General features: G+C 44.5%; 1 protein-coding gene and 1 non-coding gene across 3 annotated transcripts in view; both read left to right on the top strand.

Annotated features, from left to right (window-relative positions):
- STIM2 (stromal interaction molecule 2) overlaps positions 1 to 20,190 on the top strand; it is a 96,116-nt gene that overhangs the window by 16,447 nt on the left and 59,479 nt on the right. For both annotated transcript variants that reach the window (XM_044296619.1, XM_044296628.1), the window contains exon 2: positions 13,810 to 13,940. In XM_044296619.1, coding sequence (XP_044152554.1) covers positions 13,810 to 13,940 — 131 coding nt within the window. The remainder of the gene's footprint in view (positions 1 to 13,809; positions 13,941 to 20,190) is intronic.
- LOC122925286 lies at positions 10,498 to 10,588 on the top strand. Its single transcript, XR_006387598.1, has one exon. It is a non-coding gene; the product is annotated as a Z30 small nucleolar RNA (small nucleolar RNA).

Consider the following 20,190-nt stretch of genomic DNA (forward strand, 5'->3'; position numbering starts at 1 on the left):
AGATGAATTTCTGTAGGAATGGAGTTCATTAGGATGAGAAGTACAGAGAGAATAGTGTGGTTGTAGATAATGAGTAGCAGCACTTGTATGCAGCCTCCATTACCACAGTCTGTCCTGTCCGTCCTCTCTGTACTTCATGTCTTCTCATGAACTCCATTCCTACAGAGATTCAGCTAAAGATTTTATCTGTGTTCAGCATCATAATTCCTGACAAGTAGAGCAGAGAGGAGGATGAGGCAGATCTTTAGCTCAGTGTTGAAGTAACTTGTCCTCCTGTGTGGTTAGGAAAGGTTTTGTGTGTACTGATAGCAAGGCGGCCATTTTATTTCTCCTAATGATTGCTCCCTAGACAAAACAAGCAATTATACCTAATGAAATGTATTTGAGAATATATTTTTACTAAAGAAATATTTAAGTTTTTTAATTTTCTTAATTCCCAGAGAACCCCTTTTTAAGGCTACGTTCACATCACTGTTAAGCCTTTCCGTTCTCCTGCTCCGTTTAGGAGCAGGAGAACGAAAAGGACGGATAAGGCGCTTAACTGACGTCAAACGGAGCACTTAGGACCCCATAGACTATAATGGGGTCCGTTATGTTTCCACTCAGAAGTTGATTTTTAAGCGGAGACAAAAGTCCTGCATGCACAACTTTTGTCTCCGCTTAGGTTTCCGCTCAGAAGATGATTTTTAAGCGGAGACAAAAGTTGTGCATGCAGGACTTTTGTCTCCGCTTAAAAATCAACTTCTGAGTGGAAACATAACGGACCCCATTATAGTCTATGGGGTCCTAAGTGCTCCGTTTGACGTCAGTTAAACGCCTTATCCGTCCTTTTCGTTCTCCTGCTCCTAAACGGAACTGGAGAACTGAAAGGCTGAACGGTGATGTGAATGAAGCCTAAACTGCATTGCTGTTTTCTGCCTTTTTACATTTTTCTTTTTTAAAGCTGGCTTATTTACATTTAGACCAGTGGTAGATACATCACAGCTATGTAGAGGCCTGTGCCTCTTCATAACTTCGGCGGTTCCACCTCCAAATATACAGGTTATTAAGACCGGCTTAATAAATGGCCGCCGTATTTTGACGAAAAGGTCCTTTTCAGATGACCAGTTCCCTTGAAATGCTGCAAGGAGTGCTACAAAGAGCCTGAGACTCTAAGAAAAGCTGTCGGTCACTGTGTAGGTGGCAGATGCAGGACTCTATGGCTTTTCCTAGTAACTCATCCTACATACTTAATAAAATCATATGTTTAAGGAGACTGGACAGAGCTTCGTGAGGACTGATTTGGAGCATCATCAGGATAGTCCATGGTATTAAAAAATAAAAGACAAATTCCCATTCATTTCAATGGAGTGCACATCCTAGGAAAAATGTCTGTAAAATCTGCAGAGTTTTCACTTAGTGTTTCAGCATTGGTGGCGGTAGCTGTAGATACGAGACACGTGTGTGTTTGGTTACATTCTGCAGAAAGGCTTGTGATGAGTAAGCGCTGTCAGGGAACGCTTGCCATCTGCTTGTCCCATTAGGACTGACTATTGGCACAGCACGTTTCTGAATGTTTCATATCCTGTTGCAGTTGGTAGAAGCTGAAGCTGCTCCTCACATTGTTCTTTCCTCTCAGGCATAGCTATGGAGAACTGATTGAATACGTCTTTAATATTTGCACCTACATATTCTTTCATTTACAGTAACTTCTTACTGCTCCTTCTGGTAAAACCCACCTACATGATCAGGTCAGTAGGGTTTAGGTAATCACACAAGTCGTGTGATGTCCCCATGGATAATATATCTCCATCCACTTCTGTATCCCAGAGATGTATGATATGGGGCAGTATGGAGAACATTTCCACACCGTGAGCATTGACACTGCGTGAGCTGTGGCTGGAGCGGTCGCCTGCTTCTGATGAAGATAAACCAGGATTTAGAAAAATCTTTAAAAAAAAAAAACTAGCCCTCTAGTTTTGTCATTTACATGGATTTGACCTTTCTTGTCCTCTAAATCCTGAATAGAATTAGGTTACTTTTGTCAAGCTGTGTTCACACAGAGGACTTCTGCTTGCTTTCTGCTAGATATTTTCTATTTTTCAATACTTGATGATCTTACTTGAGTCACTGCTCTGCTCTAACATTAAGAGATGCTTTAGACTGAGCAGCCACGTGGACCTAGTGTCTGGAGATGACTTATCTATGGGAGACCTGCTCTGTGAGGAGGTGCACATATGATAAATGTTTTAGTCTGGAATACTCATGCACACAGCAATGTTATGGCTGTTTTCTATAGGTTGATTTATCAAAGAAGAATCTGAGGCATGCTCCGTTGAATGCCAAAAGTATGGAGGTATCCTCTGTTTGGTCAAGTTTGCATTGCAGCATTTTGGTCAGTATTTGTAAGCAAAGACCAGGACCAGGTCTGAAACCTGGAAAGTTCAGGTCTTTCCATATGTTTCACTTCTTTTTGGCTGGCAAAATGCAGACTGTGGCGAAGCCTGCCAACGAGACATTGCGTAAAGGAGAGACTAGCTTGGCACTTGGCAGAGGTTGTAGGCTCCATGCAGTGCTATGTAGACTCTGCCATGTGCATGGGCTCCAGTTTGGTAAATCTAGTCACCCTTGTCTGTAGTGAGGTCAGTAAACTGGGATGGTAAGTTCTGGATCTTATTTGGCTAGAGACGGCTATGTACAGAGAGCACAGGCAGAATGCAGTTGTGATTGACACTTACGCGGGTGAAGTCTCTCTGGATAAACGGTTCTAATCTCATTTGAAGAAGACATACAATTTTTGTCTTCAATCACTCAGTGTAATTACAGCAATTTGTCTGTCCTCCTCCACCTCTTCCAGCATGCATGCACCGAGATGGCCGCAGAAACAGAAGTAGGGCGTCCTCGATACAGCCCCGGATAGGCTTCAAGGCTGTGTCTGTACATGAATAAGAAGTAGTGATGCTTTATACTAGTTTCAGGATTATAGAATGTATGAAGGATATGAACTGCAGGTTGTGAGCTTCACCAGTCACTGGAAGCCTTGAAAAATAATAGAATCAACAGCAATGGTCAAAATGTGTATGGTGGCCTCCTGACGGTGCCCCAATCGGACGCATTGGATTCATTTGCCTGATCCTTTTGTTAGTGTGGAAAAAAGTTGCTGCCAGAGGTGACTGAAAGCCACTTTCTCCCCATTCGCTAGATATGCATGCTCGGCCAGGCATGCGTATGTGGGGGAAGAGTGTGAAAGTTGGGGGTTGGCCGATTAAGCGTCTGGCTGACAGCTATGTATATGGCCAGCTTAAAGGGGTTGTCAACTTATATCCTATCCACAGGATAGTTTAAATGTCTGATCAGCAGAGGACCAAACAGTGGGGTTTCCACCAATCTCGAACAAGAGCTTGAGCTCCCCATTTTGAATGGAGTGGCAGACATGCATGCGGCGTCCTGCCGCTCCATTCAGCTCTACGGGGTTACCGGAGATATCTGAACTATTATAACTATCTCCAGCAGTCCCATAAAGTTGAATGGAACAGTGGACACTCATGCATGACCACAACTCCATTCAAACAGAGCATTGGCCCACATTCTCGTCATACTGCACTGGGGACGCCACTGCTGAGGACCATTGTCTGCCAAACCTGCAGTTTTGACGGGGTGGCTGACAGTCTAATATGTATGGAGAGCCTCTGACTCTTTACCTGACAGATGATGTTGGGGGAAAGAAAGATTAGGCTTCCTTGAATCTCAATGCCTGATCCTTTTGGGGAGTAACTTGCTGTTAGACACATCTAAGGGTACATTCACATGACAGTGTGGTAGGTAGGCCCATCTCATTTGCCATTTTCTACGCCTGGTTTAGGAGTAGAAAATGGTCTAAATGTAAGACTGCTAGGTAGCGGCAGTGGATCCGCCGAAGGTATGTATGAAGTTACAGTATATATCATTCTGCTCTATAACCTGCTGCCTGCATTGCGTTTCAAGGTGACGGGTTCCCTTTAAAATTTAGCAAGATGCTCCTGCCAGATATATGGGAACTGAGCCTTAGGCCCCCTGCAGAGGAGCATGTCCGGATGCTTTGCGAATGCATTCAGTGAAAACTGCGTGATTTGGCAAGAAAGTCCGTTCAGGTTGGTTTGCGATTGCGTTCAGTTGTTGTTGCGCGGGTGCAATGCGATTCAATGTGTTTTACCCACGCGTGATAAAAAACAATATTTACAAGCAACATCCCTTAGCAACCATCTGTGAAAAAACGCATCGCAGCCGCACTTGCTTGCGGATGTGATGAGATTTTCACACAGCTTCATTCACTTCTATGGGGCCAGGGTTGCGTGGATATAGAACATGCTGCGATTTTCACGCAACGCTCAAGTGATGCGTGAAAACCAAAGCTCATGTACACAGCCCCATTGAAATGAATGGGTCTGGATTCCGTGCGGGCGTAATGCGTTCGTATCGTGTTTAAAGGGGCCTTAGAAGAGCATCCTGCCCTTTTTAAACACAACATAGAGCATCTGTAGCTCCTTATGTCGGTGCCCTGGTGTTGTGTGGTTACTGCAGTTTTACCACTGCTAAACCTTGAAGCTATGCAGTAATTGCACTGGGGCGTCTATGCACGTTAGATGGCTGTTGGCAGAGTGGTTGTTTGGCCGACTGCTATCCTTCCTGACCCCCGAAGTGAGCATGCATTTGTTCTGAATTAGTAGAGCTGTATGGCTTTCACACTAGCGTTTCTATTTTCCGGTATTGAGATCTTTCATAGGGTCACGTTACAGGAAAAAAACGCTTCTGTTCTGTCCCCTTTCATTGTCAATGGGGACAAAACATAACAGAACTGAATGCTCCAAAATGCATTCCGTTCCATTCTCGTACCGGAGAGCAAACTGCATCATGCTGCGGTTTGCTTTCCGTCCTGGGATGCGGAGCAAGACTGATCTGGCATGACCCACAATGTAAGTCAATGGGGAAGGATCCATTTTCTCTGACACAATCAAACGGATCCGTCCTCCATTGACTTTCGATGGAGTTCATGATGGATCCGTCTTGGCTATGTTAAAGATAATACAACCGGATCCGTTCATAACTGATGCGGACGGTTGTATTATCAGTAATGGAAGAGTTTTTGCTCAACCCTGCCGGATCCAGTAAGCGCTAGTGTAAAAGTAGCTCAAGGGCTCTTTCACACGAGCGAATGCCTTGCGGGTAATCTGCGTGAAAGAGCAAAGCCCCGCTCCGGACAGCAGAGACACTAAGCGTTAACATGACTGATAATGCTCCATGTCTCTCTGCGATCTTTTTGCTATGAAATCACGGTGACCACCTTCTCACTGGGATTTTGTAGTAAAAAGATCAGAGAGGCACGGAGCATTATCAATCATGTTAACGCTTTGTGTCTCTGCTGTCCAGGGCAGGGCCTTGCTCTTTCACCCAGCGGATTACCTGAACGGTATCCTCTCGTGAAAGAGCCTTACGGGTCCTTATTGAGATGGGTTTGAATGAATGATCGTTCTTGTAATCATTCGTTCAAACCCCTTCCTATACAGTTACACTGTTGGCAGCACATCCCTTGTTTACATGGGAGAGGAATTGGGAGGCTGCTTACATGTTAGGTCTCATGCACACGACTGAATGTGTGCAGTCTGCAAATGCAAAAACGTGGATCGGACACGGATGCAAAGTACGGCCTTAGGGATCATGCACATGACCGTAATATGGGTCCGCGTCCAATCCCCGTTTTTCCCATCTCTCACTCATTTCTGTAATGTAATCTATCTGTGGTCCGTTTGGCTGTTCCTCAAATTATCGAGTTAGTCTGTTTTAAACGAGAATAAATAATGGTGGCCGAGGAAAGTGCGCATTGTGCACAGCCGGTATCTGTATGGTCGTCTGGTCCTAGCGGGTTCGGCTGACCTTTATCTTACGTGTACGGTTAGCTTACATCATTGGAAAAGCACATGAGGCAAAATCTGTGGAGGTTAATGATGAGGGACTCTAGCCATTGGCCAAAGAGGGTGCTCGGAAATGCTTCAGTACTCGTGGAATGGAGATATGGACCTGGGTGTTTTATTCTGCATCCTGTGCCTACACTTAGAACACAGTATGGTGCTTGTGCCAAGTAGAACGACACCTTGTCAGAATGACCAGATGTTGTTTCATTTACACACGGCCCACATAAGGGTCTGACACATCCAGTTTTCTGGAAGTGTCTCCTGGGTGAGAGCGGGGTGTCCTTCAGTTTTGAATCCCTGGTGACAGAATCTTTAAGAGGTCTCCTCCTAGCCAGGCAATGCTCTGTATATAAACTCAACACATGGGTGCACCTGCTGGGCATCTGTTATGTTTCCTTCAATCTAATAGGGTGCCTTCCTGTCTTCACTTGTGTCTTTCTTCTGGGTGTGTTAATAGGTCTACCTGCTTGTGAAGCTGACTGATGCTCACATAGATGCTATACTCATGGTGGACTAATGTGTGCCCATAGAGAGGCCTGACGTGTACAGATGTACAAGTATCTCACAAAACTGAGTACACCCCTTACACTTATGTAAATATTTTATTCTATCTTTCCATGGAACAACACTGAAAATCTGACACTTTGATACCGTGTGAAGTAGTCAGTGTACAGAGTGTATAGCAGTGTAAATGTGGTGTGCCCTCAAGATAACTCAACACACAGCCATTAATGTCCAAAAGTGAGTACACCCCTAAGTGAAAGTGGCCAAATTGTGCCCAATTAGCCATTTTCTCTCCCTGGTGTCATGTGACTTGTTAGTGTTACAAGGTCTCAGGTGTGGATGGTGAGCAGGTGTGTTAAATTTGGTGTTATTGCTCTCACAATCTCTTAATGGTCTCTGGAAGTTCACCATGGCTCCTCATGGCAAATAACTTTGAGCATCTCAGAAAAAGAACTGTTGCTCTGCATAAAGATGGCCTAGGCTATAAGATTGCCAATATCCTGAAACTGAGCAGCAGCACGGGGGCCAAGACCATACAGCGGGAACACTCAGAACAGTGGTCGACCAGAGAAGTTGAGCGCACATGCTCAGCATCATATCCTGAGGTTGTCTTTTCAAAATAGACGTATGAGTACTGGCAGCATTGCTGCAGGGGTTAAAGGACAGCCTGTCTGTCCTCAGACCATAAGCCGCACATTGCATCAAATTGGTCGTCACAGAAGGAAGCCTCTTCTAAAGATGATGCACAAGAAAGTCTGCAAACTGTTTTCTGAAGGCAAGCAGACTAAGGACATGGATGACTGGAACCATGTCCTGTGCTCTGATGGGACAAAGATAAACGTATTTGGTTCAGATGGTGTCAAGCGTGTTTGGCGGCAACCAGGTGATTAGTACAAAGACAAATGTGTCCTGCCTACAGTCATGGTGGTGGGAGTGTCATGGTTTGGGGCTACATGAGCGCTGCTGGCTGTGGGGAGCTACAGTTCATTGAGGGAACCATGAATGCCTAACATGTACTGTGACATACTGAAGCAGAGCATGATCCCCTCCCTTCGGAAACTGGGCCGCAGTAGTCCAGCGCGATAACGACCCCAAACACACCTCTAAGGTGACCACTGCTTTGCTAAAGAAACTGAGGGTAAAGGTGCTGGACTGGCCAAGCATGTCTCCAGACCTAAACCCTATTGATTATCTGTGGGGCATCCTCAAACAGAAGGTGGAGGAGCGCAAAGTGTCTAACATCCACCAGTCCTGTGATGTCATCTTGGAGGAGTGGAAGAAGTATTCCAGTGGTAACCTGTGAGGCTCTAGTGAGCTCCATGTCCAAGAGATTTAAGGCCATGCTGGAAAATAATTGTGGCCACACAAAATATTGTCACTTTAAGCATAATTTGGCCTTTTTCACTTAGGGGTGTACTCACTTTTGTTGCCAGCGGTTTAGACATTAATGGCTGTGTGCTGAGTTATTAATATTAGAGGGCCCACCACATTTACACGGTTATACAATCTGCACACTGACTACTTCACATTGTATCAAAGTGTAAGAACTTCAGTGTTGTCCCATGAAAAGAGAATAAAATATTTACAAAAAATGTGAGGGGTGTACTCACTTTTGTGAGATACTGTGCTTAAAGAGGACCTTTCACCAAAAAAAAAAAAATGTAAACTAAGACCATAGCTTTACTTACATGCCCCCATGAAGTGTTGATCGTTTTTTCTTTTTTCAAACTGTGCCCCCGTTTGTCCGCTATGCCCCCCCGGAATAATTCCTGCCGTCTATGCTAATGAGCCAGCCTCAAATGGGCTGGCTTTAAAAGTTCTCCTCGGCGTGCCTTCTCTCTTCTCCCTGGCACGGAGCGCATCCAATCAGCGCGCTCCGCTCTTAGCCAGGGAGAAGACGCTCCAGTTCTCGCGAGACTTCAAGAGCGGAGCGCGCTGATTGGATGCGCTCCGTGCCAGGGAGAAGAGAGAAGGCACGCCGAGGAGAACTTTTAAAGCCAGCCCATTTGAGGCTGGCTCATTAGCATAGACGGCGGGAATTATTCCGGGGGGGCATAGCGGACAAACGGGGGCACAGTTTGAAAAAAGAAAAACGATCAACACTTCATGGGGGCATGTAAGTAAAGCTATGGTCTTAGTTTACATTTTTTTTTTAGGTGAAAGGTCCTCTTTAAGGTATTTTTACATAGCTCTTTTCAGTTCCTCTGCAGCGCCGCCTCAGGAGCAACAAAGCATTGCATGGATTGTCATCGAAATGAGTGGGTTGTTTGTGTGATGCATGGATATGCCGGGTCCTCCAGAGTTGCTTTTTGTAAGTTCTCGGTTCGTTCCTGGTAATTTCTGAAGGTCTCGAATGAGAGCTCCCCCTCTAATTTATGGGTTTTTGGAGTGGGACAAGAGGTCTCTCCCCCCCCCCCCCCCCCCCCTCAGCAGGTTTGCTTAAGACTACATGATGAGTGGTTTACATTTTTATGGGTACTCAATATTTTTTCTTTTATTAGGACTTTTTCTTCTGAGATATACCGTTTTGAGTTCGAAGAATCTTTTCTTACGATATTTTTTTATTTTTTTTACAAGCCTGCTTTGACATTTAGATTTCCTTTCATGGCTTTGGAGACCTCTGCTGCTTGGCACTGGAGCTGTGTGTTGTCTTAGCACCATGTCCCTCATTATGTGGAATAATGTGTTCATTATGTACGGGTTTATAGCAGGAGAGCGAGTCCTTTCACATCTAGTGGTTGTGGGTAATGTGGTGAATGCACTCTTATCTGAGGCTTTAAACATGTATTTGATGCGTGTAACATGGTTACAATAACTCGCTCATCAGTGTTACTCTGTGGACCCCCACATCCCCTCACAGGGGTCTCAAAATTGTGAAATAAAAATGGTGTTATTTTTAATAAGTCACCTTTTAATGTATTTTTCTAAATGTTTCTTGTCCATGGGAATAATGTGTCTTGGAGGTTATCACTAATACGCTATTGTAGGTCATCTTCTCGGGTGCATCTGTACACATCGGTAAGACTTATTGACATCTAGGTACTTAATATAGTTAGCTGGATATTAGAATCTCGGACATTTGTGGCCTATCCATAGGTTATGCCATACATTTCTGATGCAAAACCCAGGGACAACTCTGTGAAGGTCCTTGAGTAGCACACTGTGCAGACACCCTTGTGAATATCCTTGAGTGGCTATGCCTGATCCCTGACTTGAACCCACTTGAACATCTCAGGAGAGAGCTGAAAATGCCTGTCCACCGATGGTCCCAATCCAACCTCACAGAGCTGGAAAGGATCTCAAATCAACGCGTACAAACCTTGTGGCATCATACCCAAGAAGACTGGAGGCTGGAATCTCTGCCAAAAGGTGCTTCAACGAAGTCCAAAATAAGGGTCCATTCATTCATTTGGCGATGTGCGTTCCGCATTTTGCGGCCTGCATATCGCCGGCACTTGATAGAAAATACGTATTCTTGTCTGCAATTGCAGACAAGAATAGGACATGTTCTATTTTTTTCGGGATCGGAATTGCGTACCCGGAAGTGTGGAATGAAATTGCGAATGTGTGAATGGACCCTTTTATCATTTAGGGGGTATTGAGTGCAGAATAATGGGGGGAAGGAACTTATTTTATTTTAACACAAAGCAGTAACATAAAATGTGAAGAAAAAAAAAAAAGTGAAAGGGTCATTTAGGAAGTGGATGAGATAAAAATAACCTGTGGTAAGCCGACCCCCTGACATTGTTGGGATGTTCCCACAGGACATTGCACTTGCACTACTTTGTAATGTGACCTTTCTGAATGTCAGATTAGTGAGAGTAGAATCGCCTTACTGGAAATGTTTGATCTCATTGCAAATTTCATACATTACTCAAGTGAATGGCTTTCTTGGGTATTTTTTTTATTTGATTTTTCTGCTATAGACTCTACTTTACCTAGTCACCCCCCCGATTCTCCTGTTTAATCTTTCAAGGGGGTTTCCCACTAGTTGTGGCATGTAGATATGATAGACATGCCTCTACAACACACTCATTTTATGAAGTTGTGTTCCTTGTTTGTTTTCAGCTGTGATGAGTAAGAGAGTATGACCTGGTATTGCAAGAGTTAATTTTGCATTGACTAGGAAATGATCACCTAATCTTCTCTCTGAGCTGAGACTAATGGGACATAAGTTCTACGGATAGTCATGTAGTGATGGAGAGAATTAATCGCTGGGATTTGCACTGATACGGAGACCTGAACGATTTCTTACTTATCACAATTTTTTTTTATTAACTGTAAGAGGTTGCACAATCTCACTTTTGCATATCGTTAGGGTATGCCACCAGTATCAGATAGAGGTGGGATCTGCACCCCTCTAGAACAGGGCCCCCAAAGTGAAAAAGTGCGCCCTGTGCATGTGCAGCATGCTCTCCATTCACTTCTAGAGGAGTTTCAACAAGTTGAGCCATTATGCCTTATTTCCAGAACTACCATAGAAGTGAACGGACAGCGCACCGTGCAAGCGTGTCTACCTCTCTATTCACCTGTATGAGTTCTGGAAATGGCCAAGCCATCGCTTGGCCTATCTTTAGCACTCCCAATAGAAGTAAATGGAGGGTGGCCACACTTGCACGGTGCGCCCTGCTCTAGAGATAGGTGCGGGTCCCAGAGGTGGGATGGTGCTCTATGTATCTGTCTCGTCTACATTCATTCCGCCTATTGCTTGGCTTACTTTGTGTCAGAATTGTTCTCCACGGTGCTTTGGCACATGGTGCTAATTCCCAGGCCATGACCTATTTCCCACAAAGCCATGTCCCCTTGTTGAGGCCAGACACTGAACGCTGGTGCATATTCATCAGTAAATCTGCCCCGTTGTTTTTTGATCTGACACAACAATGCCAAAGGGAATCTCCACCTGAATGTTGCTGGACGTGTGTGAAAGCACCCTAAGAAGCATCACTTCTAGGAGAAAACTGGGCTCCGGACAGGACATCTGATAGACTGTCCGGCAGTTCTTCTAGCTGTCGGAGTGTAAGCTCGTTATACTTTGTGACTGGTTTCTTGTGACACATAATCCCATGTTTCTCAAAACTGTCTGGGAATAGCAGTTTCAAAGAATCTTGGCAGGACCGATAAGATAACATGCGAGCATACTTCATCTTTCTAGTGTACCTAGCTGCTAATGGGCTGGGAATCCAAGCACCTGGAGCCAGCGTGGAAATATATTATCGCATTACGTTTTCTTCCAGATGACCTTTTTTGCTGACTTTCATAACACTAATAACTTAATCTCTCATAAGCACTATTGGGAGTTGGGACCTAGGGTCCTTTCACAGGGGCAGTTTTATTTTTCCTGGCCTCTTGTTTAGCTCTGTTTACATGGAGCTGTGTACCATAAGTGTCCGAGCGATTTATTAATACTGGCACATATACTTTAATTATTGGTGACAGCTGTGTGCTACCACCGGCTTATGTTCATTTTTAAGGGGTTCATTGGCTTGCTTACACGAGAAGATAATCAGGCGCCGGAACATTCTTGCCCAGTCTTTAGGCCTTTGTAAGGCCCCCCCCCCCCCTTCTACACAGCTGAGGTGAGGATTCCTACTAGGTCTCGAGAAGTAGCAGTCTATTTCTTGACTTCCTGTGATGTGGAGTCTCCTGATGGAGCTTGATGTAGGCACCCAGGAGTATTAGGTGGGTTGTCCCATGACAGGAACTTATCCCCAAGCCACAGGATAAGTAATGAGTGTCTGGTGGGTGGTCATGGTCTCCCACCTATCGCCAAATCGGGGCTTGTGTTCCCAGTTTGAATGAAGCGGCAGGGACCAATGTGTCTGCCACTACAACTCTGTGGTTACCAGAGATGTTGGAGCAATAGCACTCTATCTCCGGCAGCCCAATGGAGAGGCGGACACACTTTTTTTAAAGAACTCGTGTAAGGATCCTGTAGTATAGAAGCACTGACTGTACAGCTTTATCAGAAGGTTTACAACCCAATGACAAGGCATTGTCAGCTTGAGGGAGACCCCACCCATATCTTGAAGGGATGACACCTCAATGTACCATGTTCCTTGGTCCCCAGTCTACGTTCTTGACTTCTTTTGGAGTGAAAATGGGTCTCTGTATAATTTTCTGTGATCTTTTGAGATTTTGGCTATGAATGGGGCAGGAATACTCTGTATTAATATCATTAGTACTCATGGAGGTTAGATCAGGTTATGTCATCCCATCACCCCCCATGTATCTACATGCTTCACGTTCTGCTGGTTGGCAGTAACAGGAGATGTTTCTGGATCAGTTAGTTCTTTGTTGCCTGTCTAGGTCACCGTATATACTTCCCAGCACGAAAGTGACTTTTGACAGATTTTCTATTGTATGTAATAAGACATTTAATACTTCACTAGATGGTTCAAGATCTGTGAATGTGAAATGCGTTTGTTTTGTTTCTCATTGCAGCGACCATATAAATTTGATTTCTTAAAAATCTCCCAACATTCAGTGCTTATCTACATAACCTGTTTAATCACTTTCTAGGAGAACCTAATTTCTTGTACCGACTTTGTCTTCAGTTTTCACATTCATCCGTTCTGTTTCAAGGCGTTTTGCCTACCAGTAAATATTTATATTTATTGCACAGGGCATGTACAATTAACAGTACTTGCTGTTTATATACATATGTGCATGCCCACTTGTGGGGAGAAGGAGGCTGATTGAGGAAGTTACTGGGGACTATAGTTACTACTGCCTGGGGCTTACAGAAACTGACTGGGAATCTATTGAGGACTATACTTACAGCTGCCAGAGGGGGAAGGAGGCTTACCCAGTTGTGTACAGCTGCCAGAGGGTGAAGGAGATGGCTGGTGATGCAAGGCCTGTTGAGAATTGTATGCAGAAAATGGGTCATATGACATGGACCTGCAGCCATTCTACAATAGCACACGTTAGTAGTTGTGCTGAGTGACACAGAAGCAAGCAAAACATGAAAAATGTGTACTTTTGGGTTGAAAAAGTGCAACTAGTTTAAAATTGTCTATTGAGACTTGTATGAATTTTGGCAAAAACCTTTACGTGATGTATGCTGACCACGCAGTTTACTATTCTACTGAACAATGAGCCAACTAGACATTTAAAAGGGTGTCCCAGTCATGGCAAGTGCTGGAACATCAATACAAAATGCCGTCCCTTGCGAACCTGTGGGTGTCTGACTGGGACCGTCATTGAAGAAAACCAAGGGTTTGGGGGGATGATATAATAAACCAGGAATGGGGGCATTATTCCATAAGTCGACATATGATGCATTGCTTTTTGAAATCTTGAATGGTGCCCTTTGCTGTTGCTCAGCAGTATAGGAGAATTAGTAGTAGTCTTCATCTGTCTCACTTTCTCCTTACAGATCCACTTATTTCCCTGAGTCCACCGTGTCTTACAGAAGAGGACCGCTCTAGCTTGGAAGCCATCAGAACAATTCATAAACAAATGGATGATGACAATGATGGCGGCATTGAAGTTGAGGAAAGTGTTGAGGTGAGCCTCAGTGATGAGGTCTTTACTGCTCTGCTACTATCCTGGATTCAACAGTTCTCATATCTTTGAATAGCAAGCATCTTAATCTGTGACGTAGGGACATGGGGCTGGTTTCATTAGCTTAGTGATTGCCGTTCATTGGGCCAATATACATTTTAATGGTTTTTGGCTGTTGCCTTGTAAATGCGAGATGTCAAACAGTCTGGAGTGTGATACATTATGAAATCATATGAATTGGGAAATATATGGGGAGATTTGTAGTTAAATGGTTTGCCTGGTTTAAAAAAAAAAGTATGGCCATAAAGGATTGATCCTACGGGCAGCATGTGTCTCCTTTCCACAGGATAGGTCATGAATGTTGGATCAGAAAGGGGTTTGACTGCAGTCCCAAGTGCCCAGTCAGTCCTATAGAAGTGACTGTAGCAGTGGAGCGACATGTGCGCTACTGCTCCATTCAGACTTGAGACTTAAGGATCTCCTGTGGATAGGTGATACATGCGGTTTGTGAGATAACTAGTGTTGAGTGAAATTGTGTTAACCCGAATCTTCGAACTTATCGAGGAATCCCATAATGGATTCCGCTACGACTGACCATAACTGAATTCTTCAATAACCCCAAATTTGGACGCCAAACTTAAAACACAAGTTCATTTTACACTAGAGATACCCTATTTAAGGAGTTCTATGGATGGCCTGTTATATAAGCCCTCCATCTTTTAGCCAGAAAGGAGAGCAAGAGTGTCTTGTCCTCTGAAGGTCTCATGATGCCCACATCCTACAGGCTTTGGTTGCGAGCAGAACACTGTATAACTGCAGCCTTTGGCTATAGGGGCTTGGCTGCAGAGGTATTGAACTTTTACTGCAAGGGTTTGTCCAAAGGGGGTAAACCCTACAAGTCTGCTTATTGAATTTTTGTGGGGAATTCCTTTAGTAGCCTCCTCGACATGAAATACAGAATAATGTCGCTTCATTTTGCAGTTTGAGGGGTTGTGCCAAGTTTATAAATTATCCTCTATCCAAAGTATAGGGATAACTAGCTAATTGTGGAGGGTCTAGCCTCTAAGACCCCCATTAATCCTGAGACCGAGGGTCACATTCCCTCCATTCATTCTCTATGGGAGTGCTGGGGATAGCCCTTTTTTTTTTTTTCCGTTGCTCCCATAGGAAATGAATGAAGGGCACCGTGCATGCACGATCTGCCGCTCCATCAGAGCAGGGGAAGGATCCTGTACTTCTCGGGATCGATTGGGGTCTGTGCATTCGGACCCCCAGCAATCAGGATAACTTCTAAACTTGGCACAACCCCTTCAATTGTGGAGCTCACTGGGACTTGTGGAAATCTACATGTAATCTTGTCTGACCGAAATGTCCAAATATGTTGAGGGCTGCCCCTTTTTAAAGGGGTTGTCTCATTTCAGGGAATGGGATTTATTATGTAGAGAAAGTTAATACAAGGCATTTACTAATGTATTGTCCATATCGCTTACTTTGCTGGCTGGACTAATTTTTTTCATAACACTATACACATCTCGTATCCATGGTTACAACCACCCTGCAATCCAGCATCGGTGGCCGTGCTTACATACTATAGAAAAAAGCACACGGGACCATAGGATCGCACATAGGTCAGCGCTTATTCCTATAGTGCGCAGGCACTGCCACCGCTGCTGGATTGCAGGGTGGTCGTAACCATGGAAACAAACAGTGCATAATGTGATGGAAAAATGAGTCTCGAATTAATAACAGCATGGCTGTACAACAATGCACATACAATTCAACTGAGAAATGGGGATCATTCTAGATTAAAGTGGTATTATACCTACTATAAATGAAAAAAATAGAAGCTCTTTGCGCACATTTTTGATCAAACGTGTGTTGGGCTCATCTACCAGACGTCAAGGTGGCTTCCGCAGATGGGTCCATTCACACGACCGCACATTGCCGGCACTCTTAGAAAATGCATTTTCTTGTCTGTAATTGCGGACAAGAATAGGACATGTTCTATTTTTTTTTTTTGCAGATCCGGAAGTACGGACCTGCATTGAAAATAAATGGGTCCGCACCTGTTCCACAAAATTGCGGAACGGATGCGGACCCATTTTGCGGACGTGTGAATGGACCCTTAAACTAATACCGCCTCTCTTGGACTTGCCTACGCCTACATTTTCAGGGCAGTGTAGAGACCAGCTCCATTTATACTCTGCTCAGAAGCCCCAGGCAGATGGGTGTTGCTCAGTCTAAAAGATGCGCTACCCTCAATATATACTACAAGAAAATGTAGACTAGCACATTCATGGTCACAGGTCCATAAAGCAAGCATTGATGTCTGGTAGATGGGCCCGACACACGTTTGATCCAAAATGTGCGCCAAGAGCTTCTATTTTTTCATTTATAGTAGGTATAATACCACTTCAATTTAGAATGATCCCCATTTCTCAGTTCTATTGTTTGCATGTGAAATGTTGTGCAGCCATGTTTTTATTAGTTCTCTGTATGCTTGCTTTATGGATATGCTCCAGTGACCGTGATTGTTCTAGTCCTACATTTTCTTGTAGGAAAAATGAGTCTAGCCAGAAAAGTAGGCAATCACAATACATTAGTAAGTGCCTCGTGTTAACGTTATCTACATGATGAATGCCAGTTACTGAAGTGAGACGGTCCCTTTAAGTGTGTGTTTTGCTTCCCTTCTGTCTTTAACTTTTCTTGACGCTACAGTCTATTAAGATGTTAGAATTTGCCTTCCTTTCTATAATATTCATTATATACCACAAGCCCATTACACATCAGGGCTCCAAAATGAAAACCCAGCTAACGTACAGAAACCGATTGACGCGGGGGGCGCGCTTGCTTGCGGGAGCTTACAAAATGTGTGGCTGTAAGCAGCTCTCTGCAGGCAGTGACAGGTAAAATGAAAATTCTTCTCAGATTACTGCTGTGTGGGCTGCCAAGTCTACAATATGTTTGTGCTTAAGCCTCGCAAATGAGCTTATGGGTTTAAATTCTTGGGTTATCGAGTTTATTATTAAAGGTGCATGAAGCACTTATTAATAAAATCAATGCACGATCTGAGAGGTGGAACGGTCGTCTGGAGATGGCTCATTGACCAGGAAAGAGTCAAGGCATGCTCTGTCCCTGTGCGGAGGCCGTTGTAAAGGGAATGGGAGATGGTGAACTATGACCTTCCTCTATTGTCAGTGGATCCTGTGTCACTTGTCATTGTAACCCTGTCTGTGATGATAATGAGATGACTGCTGAGAAGTGATCTCCACAGAACAGGAAGTGTCAGCTTCTTATAAGACTAAAGCCCCTTTCACCAATGCAGGATAACCCAGAAATGTACCGGAGTTTGCCCTGTCCCGGGCTTTATCCCCTAGTGTTCTGGGTAGTTTCAGCTCATGTGTGAACACAGCAGTAATCGTAGTGGGCACTGGAACACTTCGGGGCTGATCGCTACATGTGTGAAAGGGCTAATCCAGTCAATCTCCGGACCCAATATCCCGGAGATTTTGTAAAAACCCCATCAATATGAAAAGTGCAGGGTTATAGGACTGTTAATATAATATAGCAGAGGCAATAAAAGAATTGGGGAGAATGTTAGGCATAAACACATGGTGCATTCCCTAAAAGTGTGATTTTGATTGTTAGCTGTTGGTCAACTTCCAGGGTAACTCTTCTGGTTGACTTCATGGTGGCTGTTGACCGCTTCTGTCTGGAGCTCAGGTCATATTTTTGCTTATGCAAATAAAGTGCATAATAAAATCCACCTGAATACACATTTACCTATATGTAAAGTCTCCCTCGCTGAAATAGTCGGCCCTTTAAGAAGCCTCTTCAGACACTCCATGAAAGTTGATGACGTTTCTTGGAGTGTTTGGAAGGGTAATGTTTCGGCTGCTTTAAGATCTGGATTCTGCCTGTTCCAAATATCAAATTTTTGACTACCACAGCCAGGCTTTACTCGATGCCATACACGGCTGGGATCCTATATGCCGAACAGAGGAGGACAGGGTTATGGAAACCTCTGGTCCATGCAGTTGCCTTGGGATAGGTCGTTGCACTGTAAAGTGGACAAACTATGCTAAGATGATTGACCCTAGATTTTCTGGGTGTTTAAGGCCTTATGCACACGACCATTGTTCTGGTCTGCATCTAAGCAGTTTTTGCGGCTTTGGTGCGGACCCATTCACTTCAGTGGGGGCCGCAAAAGATGCGGACAGCACTCTGTGCTGTCCGCATCCATTGCTCCACTCTGCGGCCCCGCCAAAAATAATGTCCTATTCTTGTCAATTTTACGGACAAGAATAGGCATTTCTACAATGGGCCACCTGTTCCGTTCTGCAAATTGCAGAAGGCACACGGTGGGCTTCCGTGTTTTGCGGATCCGCAATTTGCGGACCGCAAAAAAAGGAATGGTCATGTGCATGAGGCCTAATATTAATTATCTATCCTTGTCTATATCTGGTGGGGGTCTGACTCCCGGTGTTGATCAGATGTTTGAAAAGGCTGTGGATCTCACATCACCATGCATAGTATAGTGGCTGGCTTGGAATTGCAGCTCAGGCCTATTCAATTAAAGGTGATGTCACAGGCCTAGGAGGAGACGGCAGCTCTCTACTTTTCAAACAGCTGATTGGTGGATGTGCAGGAGTCTGACCCCCACTGATCAGATACTGATGACCTATCCTGTGGATAGGTCATCAATATCAAACGCCTAGAAACCCCTTTTAAATTTCTATAATTTTGTATATTCAGTAAAGCAATGGAAATCTTGTAACTGAATGCTGGAATTGGCAGTACACATTCAGCTGCTGTCGGGCTAAAGATTATTTGGCGGACCTCTTTCCTTCTGACCCAATCATACAGAAGCACGTTCATTTTGACAGGGCGAGCATGTGTTTTGAATTGGGACAGGTGGCAGTAGCTGGTCTCCAATGAAAACTAAAAGGATCGGGCATGTAAAATTCAGCATGCATGATCAGTCTTCCCTGGCATGATCTGTCAGAGCAGAAGTGGGACACCCTCATGTGCATTAATCCAATGTATATGTGCACCTTTATGCTCTCTCTACACACTTCGTTAAAACTGATGAGGATAAGGGCTTGTTCACACAAACGTGCCATATTTTGCGGTTCCGTAAAACACGGATGCAGCCCGTGTGCCTTCTGCGATTTGAGGAATGGAATGCCCTTTATAGAAATGCCTATTCTTGGCCGCAAAACGGACAAGAATAGGACATGATTTATAAGCAGCGGATGTGGACAGCACACCAATGACGTGAATGGGTCCGCACCTGGGCCGCAAAAATTGCGTCTCGGATGTGGAACCAAACCACGGTCGTGTGAACAAGCCCCAAGTCAGATTTCCTTCAAGAAATATGGCTGTTGCCCCCTGCTGATCACCATACCCATTTGCATAGAGAGTTGCCGAGACTCTCCACTGGCCTGTAACCCGGCTTTTTTACCTGCTTAGCTAATCGTATGTGGGGGATATACATTCGTATGGGCAGTCTAAGAAAGTTTGGGGGCAGTCTGCCCTTCGCTGGTCCCTGTCTTGACTACGCATGGACCAGCGTGTGGCACAGTTGGCAGAATTTCCAGCTATAATGAGAACTCCCTTTATATGGACATTTCTGATGCCAGGAATCTGACCTGCATCACTCACCTCTTTAGTGCTGTGTGTAATGTGACAGAATGTGGCAGCTTCCCCGATCTTCTATGATTCATCCACTTCTCTGGGAGTCACAAATGGTTGGCAGGATTTTTGACATTCTATGGTTGAGCCTGGGCATGTGTAACTGGCACTGCCTGCGTCACTTTCTTCTCTAAGGCCTGGTTCTGTGGTTGACATTGCGGTGTTCATTTCTCATTCACTGACTCAAATCTTTTAGGCTAATTCTTCGGGTTGCTTGTCCGGTTTTCCTCCACGTTCCCGGTGCCGTGCACTACACATGAGTCATAGGTGGTGACGTCATGTGCTGTGCAGGTGTCTGACTCATTTATTACAGCCTGCTTATTGTCAACACCTATATATTCCCTCAGACTACATCATACAAATTACCACACTCCTAATAAATAACTTGTGAAAACCAGTTTGCCTAATCATTTGCCCTAAAACCACTAGAAGGACATTACAAAAATAATCAATTGGGTACAAATCTGCTGACGGATGCCCCCTATGACGCTGGCTGACCTGTTACATGAGCACTTGGCAGCTGAAGGCATCTGTGTTGGCCCTATGTTCATATGTGCCC

The sequence above is a fragment of the Bufo gargarizans genome, chromosome 1 (assembly GCF_014858855.1).
Source record: "Bufo gargarizans isolate SCDJY-AF-19 chromosome 1, ASM1485885v1, whole genome shotgun sequence".
NCBI classification, from domain to species: Eukaryota; Metazoa; Chordata; class Amphibia; order Anura; family Bufonidae; genus Bufo; species Bufo gargarizans.